The sequence below is a fragment of the Haliotis rubra genome, unplaced genomic scaffold (genome assembly GCF_003918875.1).
Source record: "Haliotis rubra isolate DU_JTF1 unplaced genomic scaffold, ASM391887v1 Scf522, whole genome shotgun sequence".
NCBI classification, from domain to species: Eukaryota; Metazoa; Mollusca; class Gastropoda; order Lepetellida; family Haliotidae; genus Haliotis; species Haliotis rubra.
The window spans coordinates 70,361-85,446 of record NW_025767216.1 but is presented as its reverse complement, the minus strand read 5'-3'; the positions used below and the strand labels follow the sequence as shown (position 1 = coordinate 85,446).

General features: G+C 41.6%; 1 protein-coding gene across 1 annotated transcript in view; it reads left to right on the top strand.

Moving 5' to 3' along the window:
- LOC124252731 (exportin-7-like) overlaps positions 1-7,501 on the top strand; it is a 41,271-nt gene extending 33,770 nt beyond the window's left edge. The window contains 6 exon segments of the mRNA XM_046686384.1: positions 340-499; positions 1,796-1,934; positions 3,519-3,679; positions 4,085-4,183; positions 5,661-5,788; positions 6,089-7,501. Of these exon segments, the coding sequence (XP_046542340.1) occupies positions 340-499; positions 1,796-1,934; positions 3,519-3,679; positions 4,085-4,183; positions 5,661-5,788; positions 6,089-6,200 (799 nt within the window). The 3' untranslated portion in view covers positions 6,201-7,501.
- Positions 7,502-15,086: the final 7,585 nt, after the last annotated feature.

Sequence of the window (15,086 nt, the reverse complement as noted above, 5' to 3'; positions counted from 1 at the left end):
GCTAGCACTATAAAACCAGCTTCAGTCTGGGCTAGTACAAACAGCCACACATACACATACTCATGCATGCACATCGTCATATGAGCGAAATATTCTCAAGCACGACGTTAAACCCAATTTCACGTCACCTCACCTGACTTCTGCCAAAAGGAAGTAGCATTGCTTTCTGTCTGTTTTCTTATTTCAAGATAAAATGTTTTAATGAGATTGAAGTAAAAGATATAAATCACACTTGTTATTCATAGGAAATCACTCTGACTATTTGCATTATTTTATGCTCAATAACATGAGTTTGACAATCACATTGTTTTCTCGAAGTGTTTCCTTAACCAGCTGCACGTTGAAAGGTATCTCCATCTGTTTCTCAATGCTGAAGGCAGCACTCTGCGGGAACTATGTCAATTTTGGTGTCTTCCGTCTCTATGGAGATGACGCCCTTGACAACGCCTTAGGCATGTTTGTCAAGTTGCTGTTGTCAATATCACAGAATGATTTGCTTGTAAGTATTCAGCTTCCATTTTGATAACATGTTTATGTTTTGTACAAATATTAAGTAGAATCCAATTGTATTTCAGTTAATGATGAACGTAAGAGGCAAATATTCATTTAGAAATATTACGAGGTACAGGAGTTTCAGTTTTCGTTGTCATTACTGCAGACCGCATCGGTTGAGATGACATGTTTTGTTGTAACATATGTTATATTTGGGATTACACTTTCCTAGTGAAGTACCGTCTCCGTGGTGTAGTGGTTAGAGCGTCCGCCTGTAGAGCGGAAGGTCGCGGGTTCGATCCGCATCTGCGTCATAGCAAAAGACGTTAAAATATGGTACTTGTTGGTCCCTGCCTGGCGCTCGGCATTAATGGGTACAACAAGGACTGGTCGGCTCGGAGTCCGTATAATGTGTCTGAGTGGGGTATTCATGCTTCACTGCGGCATGGTATCTCAGTGGGCTAGCACTATAAAACCAGCTTAAGTCTGGGCTAGTACAAACAGCCACACATACACATACACACGCATGCACGTCATCATATGAGCGAAATATTCTCAAGTAGTACGTAAAACCCAATTTCACCTCACCTCCTAGTGAAGTACAGATTCTAGACCTTATGTTGGGCCGAGTCCCATCTGGGATTCGAACCCACACCCTCAGAGTCAGGCACCTAATCGCCAGCACACAAAGTAAACCACCTAACCCGCTCAGCCAAATATTTCGTTGTATGGATTCTGCTGTCACTAGTTCCTCAGCAACGTGTGCTTCTTGTTGGAGGATATAAAGTGTATTGGGTGGTTAAAATGGGTGACATTGATGATGCATGTAATGCTATCAATCATGAAGGCCAAAACTGTGAGGTTGGCTTTACGTCAACTTAGTAGTGCACTGATTTCATTATTTACAACACGTGGATAGTTCAGTATGCTATCAACCCTGGTTTAATTGCCCAAGAGTGAACTTAAGTCTTCTTGATAAGGGTTTGATATTGATAACATTTGACACTGAATTGATGATTTTAGATCCAAGTTTTCAAAATGGCTGATAATATTGATAGTTTAACACAGAAATATGACAGGCTTTATATTTGCTTGTAAATATCATGTCTGGACGATGCATATATTTGGATAGGCTATTTGTTGAAATGTTGGCTTGTCATGAAGTGCAGTGTATGAAGCTCCATTCCTCATGCTCACCTGTGATGTTGTAGAATTGTTTGTGAAAGGAACTTAAACTGGCCTCAGTCACTACAAAGAAGATAGATTAGGAATATGAGCCTAATGATATTTCCTTGTCTTGCAGGACTTCCCCAAGTTGAGCCAGAATTATTATGGTCTTCTAGAATGTCTTGCCCAGGATCATATGTCATTCATTAGCAACTTAGAACCTCAAGTCTTTCTCTACATTCTGTCCACAATTTCAGAGGGCCTCACTGCACTTGGTGAGTATGATAAGGATGTCCTTGTGCCTTGTGCTTATTTTTGCCTCTGTGGTGAATCCGGAGCAGTGATGACTTATAGTGTTGGGAATTGGGAATCTCATAATTGATGATTGGTTCATTACCACCGACCAATCCTCAAAAATAATTGGTTAGCGCCATTTATGAAATTTGTTAATACACAAAAAAATACCGAAAAAAACGTGTAGTTCTTTGGGGGTTTTTTGGGCAAAATTTCATATCTTTAAAGGATGACTAGTATGTTAGGAACATAAATTTCTTAGTGTCCTTTAAGATAAATTCAATCATGACTTGGAACGAGCTTGTAGTGCTTATGAAATGTAACAGACAAAACCAACCTAGTGAAAAATACTGTTAATGAAAACAAGTGTTCCAGAATTGTTTGTGTTCGATTATGAGAAAACATGATCGACTGCTTGGTCGTTTAGTCACTACGACCAGTCTTCGATTATTTCAATTAATCGGACCACCACTAATGACTTAGCATAACAATACTGCCACAGGCTAAATTTCATATCACGTGACCAGACTTTCCTCTTATTTGTAAACAAACGCACATATTTGTTAATAAGAAGTAACTGGCCTAATGCAAGCTTTTCGGTGAGCTCTTCATAATGTTCGACATTGTTATATAGATATTAGTCCACAACTGCGACAGTAAGGTTTATGAAATGCATGTTTATATATAAAAGTGGCTACATTGTTTGCTCTCCGTAGGGCTTCGATGACACCACATAGAACCACACACATGTAAACAAAGAATTGCTTTGCAAATCGAAATAGTGTTACACGTTGAGGTTATTTCTCAGTGAAACTAAACCATTCTATCAAAGATGTTTATTTAAATGTGTAGACTCGTCAAACATAAAAGAGCCAAGATATACAATATATTGTATGAACTGTGCAAGATTTGACTGTGCCAGAGGTACTATGCTGGTGGCATGGAACTCTGGGTAGGAGAGTGGGTGAATCCAGGTTAGTAGAGTGACCAGAAATCTGTGAAGGTCATAAGTAGTGAATGTGTTAAGCCCATTTCTGGTGTCCCCCGCCGTGATATTGCTGGAATATTGCTAAAAGCGGCGTAAAACTAAACTCAGTCAGTCATAAGTAGTGACCGAATCGGTCAAGTAGTCAGACTTTGTGACTTGGTCCATTCCATGGTCTGGATCGGTCAAGTAGTCAGACTTTGTGACTTGGTCCATTCCATGTCTTCATGCCCTTGTGGTGTGGATTCTTGCTCATAATATTGATCATGGGATTGTTTGGTCCAATCTTGGTTATGTACAGGTGCTGTCATCAAATACATCACACACCTGTCTTTGTTGGTTCTTGGTCATACTATCGGCCACTTGATTACCAAGTTGTATTTGGAAGCAGCCATATTACACCAGAAATGTTGCTGACTGGAGAAATGTTCCAGTGTCAAAGGGCATCTTGGTAGAAATGTTTGTCAATCATTTGGGAATGGTGTACATTTGCTGTGACATTAAATGATGTTGGTTAAGGATGATGGATATCATTGTTTATTCCCTTGTCCTGTCGTGATAAGACTGCATCCACTTGCAGATACAATGGTGTGCACTGGCTGCTGTGCAACACTCGACAACATCATCACGTATCTGTTTCGTCGTCTCACCGTCAAGAAGAAGAAGACCAGAGCTGGCAGCGTTCCTGATAGCGAGTCATTCCTCCGAATACTTGAGCTTCATCCAGAAATATTACAACAGGTCAGTGATGTTTAAACATGTTGATGATATTACGACAAGGGCATGGTGCACAAAGTAATCATGCGCCCTTTGTTAAAACTATTGGTGTATGATCTTAGCATTAAGACAACTTTGTTCGACAGGCCTTAGGTCATTGATAATACAACAGGTCAGTTTGACATATCGGAATAGTGGACTCCCTAGACAACTAAACAGGGAAATCTCAGGTCTACTTGTCCAGAAAATAGACCAAAATGGTGTTTATCACAAAATACAAGATGTAAATGAATTACATTATCTCAAAAAAGTGGTTATTACATCTTTGATTAGCTTATATTCAAATGGTAAGCTTGTACATCTGCAGTTTTACATCCAGGTTCATGTGCGTCCGATTGGCTGATGATTTTTGTGTAACTGCTGTTTCAGATGCTGTCTACAGTGTTAAACATCATCATGTTCGAAGACTGTCGCAACCAGTGGTCTATGTCGCGACCTCTCCTTGGTCTCATTCTGCTCAATGAAGAGGTGAGTGTCTTCTTATATATCCTTATCATCATGTCTTGAGCACATGAAGCCATCATGAAACCTCATAGGTTACAGATTGTGAGCCAAGTTGTCACTGCTTGTATACCAACACAGTTCGGCCAGTTAACCAGTCCATTTTGTGATGAATGAAGCAACTCTAAAACATCTCATCAAAACCACAACAAACTTAAAGGGCTCACTATCAATATAAATCATAGAGATTGATAATTGTTCTCAAATATCAATCGATTTTACAAGGGAGGCTGCAGATTTGTATAGGTTTTGGAAGGCAGCCCGCAGACGTGTATAGGTTCTGCAAGGCAGCCAGCAGACGTGTATAGGTTGTGCAAGGCGGCCAGCAGACGTGTATAGGTTGTGCAAGGCAGCCAGCAGACGTGTATAGGTTGTGCAAGGCAGCCAGCAGACGTGTATAGGTTCTACAAGGCAGCCAGCAGACGTGTATAGGTTCTGCAAGGCAGCCAGCAGACGTGTATGGGTTCTGCAAGGCAGCCAGCAGACGTGTATAGGTTCTACAAGGCAGCCAGCAGACGTGTATAGGTTGTGCAAGGCAGCCAGCAGACGTGTATAGGTTCTACAAGGCGGCCAGCAGACGTGTATAGGTTCTGCAAGGCAGCCAGCAGACGGTATAGGTTGTGCAAGGCAGCCAGCAGAGGCGTGTATAGGTTCTACAAGGCAGCCAGCAGGCGTGTATAGGTTGTGCAAGGCAGCCAGCAGGCGTGTATAGGTTGTGCAAGGCAGCCAGCAGGCGTGTATAGGTTCTGCAAGGCAGCCAGCAGACGTGTATAGGTTCTGCAAGGCGCCAGCAGGCGTGTATATAGGTTGTGCAAGGCTACCAGCAGACGTGTATAGGTTGTGCAAGGCAGCCAGCAGACGTGTATAGGTTCTACAAGGCGCCAGCAGACGTGTATAGGTTCTACAAGGCGGCCAGCAGACGTGTATAGGTTCTGCAAGGCAGCCAGCAGACGTGTATAGGTTCTGCAAGGCAGCCAGCAGACGTGTATAGGTTCTGCACAAGGCGGCCAGCAGACGTGTATAGGTTCTACAAGGCGGCCAGCAGACGTGTATAGGTTCTGCAAGGCAGCCAGCAGACGTGTATAGGTTCTGCAAGGCGGCCAGCAGACGTGTATAGGTTCTACAAGGCGGCCAGCAGACGTGTATAGGTTCTACAAGGCGGCCAGCAGACGTTTATAGGATTTGCAAGGCGGTAACTGGCCAATCAGTGAGCTGGATTCTTTTACAGTTCCCTTTGATTATGTTCCTTGGGTTTCAAAATGTCTGAGACTCATATGATCTATTAAACCCAGTCAACTCACTCATTCAACAAATGATGATAATATTGTCAGTGTGGCATCAAACAACATTCATTGTGCATAAACATGTGAGGTTATCTTTTGTGTGTGTTTTGTGGTGACATCTGTTGATTATGACTGAAAGTTCTGAGATTTCCTATTCGCAGTATTTCAACAAGCTACGAGAGAGCATCATCTCTAGTCAGCCGGCAGAGAAACAAGCAACTATGGTTCAGTGCTTTGAGAATCTCATGGACGGCATCGAGAGGTCCCTCCTCACAAAAAACAGAGACAGGTATGTACAAACACAGCATGTGCTGAATCTGGGCACTTTAAGGATGGAGCTTCAAGGCTTTTAAAATTGATTAATTGAAGTTTATTTTGTAAGTTTAAGATTTGGTTAGTGCATCTATCAAACATAGCATACACTTTTTTGGTGCATTATGTGGCTAAAATTGTGTGCTCCTTAACTTGTTTTGATGAGTATATTACAAATCAGCTGATAAGCCAAGATGGTATAAATTATCTGAGTTAATTAATTTTGTACATTTTGACATTCTGTTATTTAGTTCCATAAGTATTTTTTAACCTGCAGGTTCACGCAGAATTTATCGGTTTTCCGGCGAGATGTCAACGACTCATTGAAAGCTCTGAGCAACAGCCCTTCATCCTCCTCAACATCTCTCGACATGATGAACTATGGATAACAGCGAGCGAATGTGTGCGTGTGTGTGTGTGTGTGTGGATGGGATATAGACAAACATGTATATACAGACTGTGTGATCCTAGCGTGGCTGTGCTGTGTGCTTGGATGAATAAGGCTTGGTATAGCTTACAGTACAACTGACAATAACTGCAGGTTGGACTGGAATACTGAATGGAATTGGTGGTTGAGGCTGCTGGTATTACCAATCTGGCTTGCACTGGAGGTGTGAAAGGGTTTTGATATCTGTGAAAGTGCTAACTGTCACTAGACATGTCTGAACTGTTTGTATTTTAGCTTTGTGACGTGTATTACTGATGCAACCATTTGACATATTTTCTGCAATATCAAGCTCGTATATGAAAACCACTGAAGATGTTGCTGTCGTGCTAGCTGCTTTAAGAACAACGGCCTAGATAAGCAGGTGCTTACTGTTGCCCTAAACTATATGTGATGGTATTAATGGACATGGGAAGGTAGACAGGGTGGTTAAAGAGTTGGCTTGTCCAGCAAAAGACCTGATTTGATTCCACAGATGCGTGGCATGCCCCTCTGAACCTGTAGAATAATGATGAAAATGGTGTAAAGTTACCCTCTCTTCGATAGACTATGTTGAGATCTCAGCAGTGACTGCAGCATCTGATTAACAAGTATATTCTTGTAACTCTTCCAAATGATCTCCCATTGCACTTCTATATTGTGCTGGCACTTTGTGAATTAGTGATCTTCATTCAGGCTACAGACAGAGTTACAATAGATGATTTACTTCCCACCCGGGGACAAGGTTACTGGGACCATACCTGTGTTCAGTGGTTTCGCCAACATGGAAAATGTCAGACCTCTATTTGGGCTTTCATCTCACATCAAGCTGAGACGCCATGATATGACTCAAACACTGTTCAAGGCGGAGTTAACCCAACTCTGTTTCATGCTGAGCTTGTGCTGGGTGTCTGCAGCTCACATGTCAGAGTTGAAACATGGTTTACCAATGTCCGGTCCGTTCTTAGCCTGAACCAGCTTCTGTAGAAGAACAGTCAGTCAACTGTTTGTACACAGACTGCCCAATTTCGCTTGCTTTGTTCGGATGTTCAATGATAATGTAACTTCCTAGTATTAAAGGTAGAATGTTCAGAAACATCTGTATGAAAAGAACTGTATGAATTGAGGTTCAGTGTCCTAAAGACTTCATTGAAACCCCATCTATGAATGGGCCCGATGATTTTATTACCTCCCTTTGCTGGCTTTTTATCAAATCCGGTGTCTACGCTGGGAAGTTGAGCGAACTAATCTCAACTCACTTTTGCTTCTTAAATTATCTAACTGTTTAAACTTAGCAACACAATTGATGCAGAGGCACTATGAAAGAGGTAGGAGGAGTTCTTTCATATAATCTGAGTGGCACTGCGAACAGACCTTCGCGACTGCGACTGCTATCGTTGTTGACACTGGCAAGGATGTAACGGCGTCTTGGCTGATTAGCTACTGTGAGCTGAATGTGGAGCCAGCAAAGGGAGGTAATATAATTATCGGGCCAAGCCGTGGAGGCATCCAGGGTATAGTGGAGAGTGATCGTAAGGTATACCCAGGAGATTATCGAGGATGAGGTCATGGTTCAGCAATGGTTATCAGCAACAATAATTAACCTCTAGCGTATACACCAATTCAAGTTGTAAGGGTCCCTTGTATTCTTGTCATATCTAGGTAGTCATATTGACATGACTTTTTAAAGGGGTCAGGCTGGACAAGCTGATACTCAAAGCAATCATTTTTCAAGGCCTTCAACCACTTGTCTAACAGGCTGTAATAAGGCTCCTAAACATTCTGAATGTAATTGTTGAGGTGGATAAAAAGGGTGTTCTGCAAAGTATTTGTGTGTCTGAACTCATACTGTCTCATTAAGACCAGGGGCTTCTTTCACGAAGCAACCTTTACTAACGCTAAGATTGCTTTGTACAACAGCACCCTGATCTTATACTTGAGATTTAATAAAGCTGTAAAAATGATTTGGCTTAATTTCTTTACCAACTCTAAACAAAAAGTCTGAATTTTGCCATTGAAATCCCTCATAGGACGTGGATGTTCTTTTCAGTGGTACTTCATATTGAACATCAATGCTATGGTGCCTAGAAATATGATGTATATGATATCCACACCATATTTGTTCAGCTTTTGTTATTCACATCTGGAACTGGCCTGTTAAGATCATTTCTGAGATACAAATAAGCTTGTCTGAATGCATTGCCCGCCTGTAGTGCCAATTTAAAGACTGATTTATAAGTCGTCGTGATGCAAACTGCAGCTGATCACCCAGAGGGTCATTGTGCTGGAATAAAGGATATGATATTCAGGACATTGGAGACTTGGTGACGTGTTGGAATAGTACTTATATTTATCTACAGTGGGCTTATATTGGAGCCATTCATTGTGGTGTTTTGTCTTGTATCTGAGTAGAGTGTCCTCTGTAAGTCCCTAGGCTGTAACGGTGTTGAAAGAAATGTAAGTGTGAGTTTTGGTGTGTAGGAGGATATATATTTGTGGTGATTGGTACGGAATGAGTTGTAGTTGAGAGAACTCTTGATCTATTTTGATTTAGAGCTAATTCCATTCCTCCACTGTTATCTCCACAGCAATGTAACTATCGTTCAAATCAAACTTCGGAATCACAGCAACTTCTTATTGGTGAAGTGGTTTTGCCAAAAAGCATCTCACACATATACTACTCAACATAAGTTCAGGATCACACAATTCTTTCATATTACAAATAATTTATCTGTCAAGGCAAGACTTAACAATAGTAATATAAATGATGGTGTTATTCGTAGCTTACTTTGGGTAGTACTCGGACGTTTTTCACTCCACAGCTTTTTTTTCTTATTTGTCTTGGTTGGCATGTCATCGTATCCCAATTGCGTAGATCAATGCTTATGATCTTGATCACTGGATTGTCTGGTCCAGACTCGATTATTTATATACCGCCACCATATAGCTGGAATATTGCTGAGTGCAACGTATACTAAGTTCACTCACTTTTTTGTAATTATTGCTACGATATTTGATACTAAAAAAAGAAAGTTTTGCTTTGGGTATATTCTGGTTATTTCTTTAAACTAACACTACACATGTTTGGGGCCATACAGACTCTCACCCAGCCTTCCTCATGTATTATGTTGGTCATTGCATGGCACATTCCCAAATACTTATGAGACAGGTCTAGGCAGGTTTATTATAGCAGTTTGAAAAGTGTTTAGAAGCGAAATATTTTGTATTGATGATTGCTAAGATTTGCTTATGTTATGGTGCATTCCTGAAAACCAATTCCTTAAGTTGCAAAGACAAGTGTGTCCTCTCCCTTGTCTGTAAAGAAAGGCTGGTTTTCTCTTTGTTGTTGGTAAATTGCATTTTGACAAAAGCCAAAGACCTTTATTATTGGTATATAAGTCAAAGGTAGGGAATAAACTAATGAAAATGAACTTGATATCAAAATCAAACGATGTTTATCAAGAAGGGCGTGTGTAATTTGTGTTCAGTGCCAGGTTTGTGTGTTTTGCCCAACATTTTCACAGGATTGTAGTTTGGAAAGCATTTCTGGGTAGGTATATAAGTAATGACTTGTGTAAAGAAAGAATATATTTTGTGATATTACACTTCAGAAGAGTCTTTAGTGAAGCTGCCATAGTTTCCTCAAAGATGCTGGGTACAATGTGTGAAGCCCATTCTTGTGGGGTCCCTTTCTCTCTCTCTCTCCCCCCCCCCCGTGATATTGCTGGAATATTGCTAAAAGCGATGTAAAACTAAACTGACTCACTCCTCTAAGATGCATGGGCAGAATCAGATTAGTTCATTCTCGCAGAGGGGACACTGCTAGTTCATGTTCACAATATGCCATTTAGTTTAATATCCCTGTTAACAGAATGGACTGGGCCAAAAATTAACTGAAACACGTTTGCGTTTTCGTAATTTACCTTTCTATCACATTTGATTTCATCATCACATTTCTAGGATAGTAATATTATCAACAGATCAGTATTTCGTGTACATACATGACAATTGTACAGCTGAAGCAAAGTTTGTGGGATGAGACAGTTTTCACGAGATGTTGACCGACCAACAGGTGGTGGTCAGCCTTTGTTGCTGTTTGAGTGCTATCTCTATACAAAGGGAGCCTGAATAATGCCCTTTGTAATTTGGGACCTGTCATTAATAACATAGTGCCAGAGACATGGAAAGGCTTTTGAAAAATGAAAGGGTTGAGGGTACACATTGACTGGCCAAGTGTATGCAGTTAACGTGTGGTGTCTGAGAAATGAGGGTGCGTAATCATACAGCCTTTTCTTGAACTGCCATTGAGTTATGCCTTTGAAGAGATTCATGTTATGAAAATGGTCATGAAAAATTATTCACTTTGGACTTTAGGGTGTATTTTATCGTTAAATTATAATAGTTATGTGTACCAAGTTTTGCTTTGTAATTTGTGGATTAGCAGTTTGAGTGCATTTGAAAAACAATCTTAGGTTTCAGTTTTGGGAGTGACGTACTGAGGATGAAAAATGAAATGTTCCCTCCACAACCAATTATTGATGACATGTCCCAGACGCCATTGGGAGTGAAAGGATTGAGAGGTATAAGAGGGCTTGCTTGGATATTTTTGTATATGAAAAGTGCTATGTGCTGTCATTGTGACGTAGTCAGACAGGTGTAAATGATGCTGCAAGATACTTGTCCTAACTACAACCACAGTTCATCAAGTACTACCGGTGTGTGTGTGAGTACAAAAATTGGGGAAAAATAAATAGTTGAAAGATATACTTTGCCTTTGTTTTCTATAGCAAACATATTTGTTTTGAATGTTTATATTTATACGCATATGGCGGCTGATAAATCAGAATTTGCATACTTCTTTAAGCAGTGTATGAAATAAGCCGTAAAATCAGCCAGACATCAGGGCTGGTAACTTCAAAATGTTGTCAGCCCAAAATGGATTTAACCAGACCAAATATGGTGAATTTACTCAGATGTATGGAACATCTAAAAAAATTACCAGACCATCGGGCTGGCTAGCTTTAAATTTAGACCGTCCGTCAGAAATCTAGACCGTGCGGGCCTGATTTCATACACTGCTTTAAGGTTTGTGCGTATGCTCATATGGAAGTATTTTACAATTGTCTTGGGTATAACAGGTGCTGAAAATCAACACATTTGAAAACAAGGCCATCGCTCAAAGAACGCTTCCAACAGTGAATATCTTTCCAAAAACAAAGCGTAACGTGTGTGTACTGAGAGGCCCTTCTCAAACATCTAAAGACGAAATGTTGTGTTCAGAAAGAACCCTATTTTTAATCGTATTGATGCGAAATCACCATGCCACGTATCAGAGACTATGTCCGAACCTTCATACTTGATTCTGGTGAGGTCGCACATCAATGCAACATCCACAGGAACACCAGATAACGTGTCAGAGACTGATTCCCGGAAAGGATCCCGCATTTGCCATTAAATCTCTTCCGCATGGGGTTGACACTCTGAACTGATATGCTGTTCAAAGTGACGTTCAACACGGCCTATCCCATCTCGGCACAAGTTTCTGACGTTCACTTCGGGAATGCCTTGCGATAAACAGAAGTACAGTTCAAAGGTGCCTTGTGTAGTTTGTTGTTGAACAACAATATTCCAGCTGTATGGACCCGTGAAGATCTGGGTTAGAATTGGTCTTGGAACTGGAATTGGACCAGACAAGTCGGCGAGCCTGACCACCCGATCCCGTTTTGTCGCCTCTTACGACAGGCATGGTTTGCTGAAGACAAATTCTAACCCGGATCTTCCCGAGCCAAAGGGGCGTTGGACAACATTCATTCCGTCATTGTATCACAGTGACAGAGATAGTTGAACTTTTATAGGTATACTACTGACCGCTGCATTCAAACACTGTGAGACAGTGATGCTCAAAAGACTGCCAAGGCAAACCACCCTTTATAACAATATATATCTCTCTGGACTCGACCACGATCTCTCTTCCTGGAGTGGAAGGCCATCTGACACATTCACGAATAGACATAAGTCTGACGCTAATTACCCTCACTTCCTGCATTTTGACGAGGCAGTTTAGAACTTCCGGTCTATGATGAGCCTATTTAGATACTATTAGCATCAGATTGGGTTTGCTATAGCTTTGTTAAACGTTCACTTGTATAGTCCGTTTGGCTCAAAATCGGACCGATAAATTGCAATCTAATTCGAAAACTAATAAACATATAATACTCAATGAAACACTGATCATAATCAAAACATCAGACCAACTGTGTGTTTTTTTGTGCAGAATTTATGTCTTAAAAATAAAAAAAGTTGTTTAACAAACTATCATTAAAATTTTCACTCTCCTACCCAGAGTTCCATGCGGCCAGCCAGCATAGTACCTCTGCCACAGGCCAGAAAGATGTGACGATTCGTCACATCTTGCACCGATCATTCAATATAATGTACATATTTCTTAACTCTTTTATTTTGACGAGTCTACACATCTAATTAGACATCTTTGATAGAATGGTTTAGTTTCACTGAGAAAATATCGTAAAAACATTATACTATTTCGATTTGCGTAACGATCCTTTGTTTACATAGGTTGTACGGCTCCACGTGCTGTCATCGAAGCCGACGGAGAGCAAACGATGTAGCCAATTTGATATCTAAATATGTACTGTCATAAACCTTACTGTCGCAGTTGTGGAAGAATATATATGTAACAATGTAAAACATTCTGAAGAGCGCGCCGAAAAGCTTGCGTAAGGTCAGTCTCTTCTTATTATGAATATGCGCGTTTGTATACAAACAAGAGAAAAGTCCGGTCACGTGATATGCAAATTCGCCTGTGGCAGTGATGTTATGCTAAGTCATCACTGCGCCGGAGTGTGTAAAATTTTGACACAGTTCACTATTTGTTACGAGGGAGGGTGCAAAGAGAGGAACAGCCGGTGTGCGAGAAAGGATGGAGACGGCACAGGAAAATGATTCAATAACTTTGTCGGCACATGCGCACGTGCTCCGCGTACACCTGGCTGTTCCTCTCTTAGCAGAGACTGTCGTAAGTTAATAGAGACTTACGACAGTCACAGCACTAATTAAGGTGATCGTAACACCGATACCTTAACATTGACGTACGGCAGTCAGAGCACTAAGGTGACCGTAACACCGATACCTTAACATTGACGTACGGCAGTCAGAGCACTAAGGTGACCGTAACACCGATACCTTAACATTGACGTACGGCAGTCAGAGCACTAAGGTGACCGTAACACCGATACCTTAACATTGACGTACGGCGGTCAGAGCACTAAGGTGACCGTAACACCGATACCTTAACACAGACTTCGGAAAATCGCAGCGCCAATGTTACTTTAATTTGTACCCATGTCCTTAGCAACCAATGCCAAATGGATGGTCAGATCAGATGATTAAATTCGTATCTTCGTTCACCACTACTGCCAGTGTTAAGACTTACCAGTTAATATACCCTCTTGCAGTGTTAACGTGATACCCGCACAGACACAGCAATTTGTGATTGACTCCAGGCCGACCCCCATAATGTCGAGAGCCATGCAGGGTAACAAGTACAGTCTTCGAACGCCTTTCCGGGTGACGCGACCAGGGTGCCGCGTTACAAAGCGATCTTTGCGCTGACGTGACCGAAACTCCCATACTTTAGCAGAGACAAAGGTAGTCTTAGCGCTAACGTTGTTTTGTACAACAACACCCAGGTATGCTCGGGTAGCGTTCTAGCCACTATCTCATAGTGGTCCGTCAGTTATGAAAGTCGATTCGGTTTCAACTCAAATAATGCTAAAGTACCCGTGGCATGTGTAAGTTGTATAAATAATTTATTGTCAGTCCCGGAACTCGTTTCCCTGACTTCCTGCAGAAACAAAGTCCTGGTAAATATGCTTGCTAGTTTATTACGTGGATGTTATCGAGAAATCAATTTCAGATGTCTGAATCTGTAATATATTGTCGTTATCAGGCGATATTTAGCAAGGGCACCAGCTTGGCGAGTTGCGTGGCTGTCAGTAGGAGGGGTCTGGTTTTGTTTTGTGGTCTTGCCACAACCTATTTACGTCTGGTTTGTGGATGTTAGGTATGTTTTGCATGTTTCTTGTGTGTCGACCCGTGAGGGCCCGGGTTAGAATGAATCTTCAGTATCCCATGCTTGTAAGAGGCGACTAACGGGATCGGGTGGTCAGGCTCGCTGACTTGGTTGACACATGTCATCGGTTCCCAATTGCGCAGATCGATGCTCATGCTGTTGATCACTGGATTGTCTGGTCCAGACTCTATTCTTTACAGACCGCCGCCATATAGCTGGAATATTGCTGGCTGCGGCGTAAAACTCAACTCACTCACTCACTCACTCACTTCTTGTGTGACTGTGTTTATTTGTTTGACACCGCACCAAGCTGCATGCCAGCACTCTGATAGTGGTCTGTAAATAACCAAGAGAGACCGGACAATCCAGTGATTGTCACAATGAGCATCAACCTTCGTAGATGTAATGAGACATGCATCAACAAAGTCCAGTAACTTGACCACCTGATACCGTTGGTCGCCTCTAACGTGAAGAATGGTTTGCTGAAGAATGGGTCCCCATTGCTAGCAGTGAGAAGAGACCAATTTTGGAACCCGCGTCTTCTTCACTCCGGATCCCGGCCCCATTCCAAGAACCTCCTAGAAGATCGCTATGTGACTTGTCAGAACCCGCGTACCCGGAACCTATTGGGATTCCCCAACAACTGCTCCCCTTCAGTCCAAGTTTTTCGTAACATGCGATGTGACGTTGGACGGCGTGGATCGTTGCTCATGATGTCAAACACTGGTTTTTCGAGATTCGAGTACTTCCAGAGCGCTA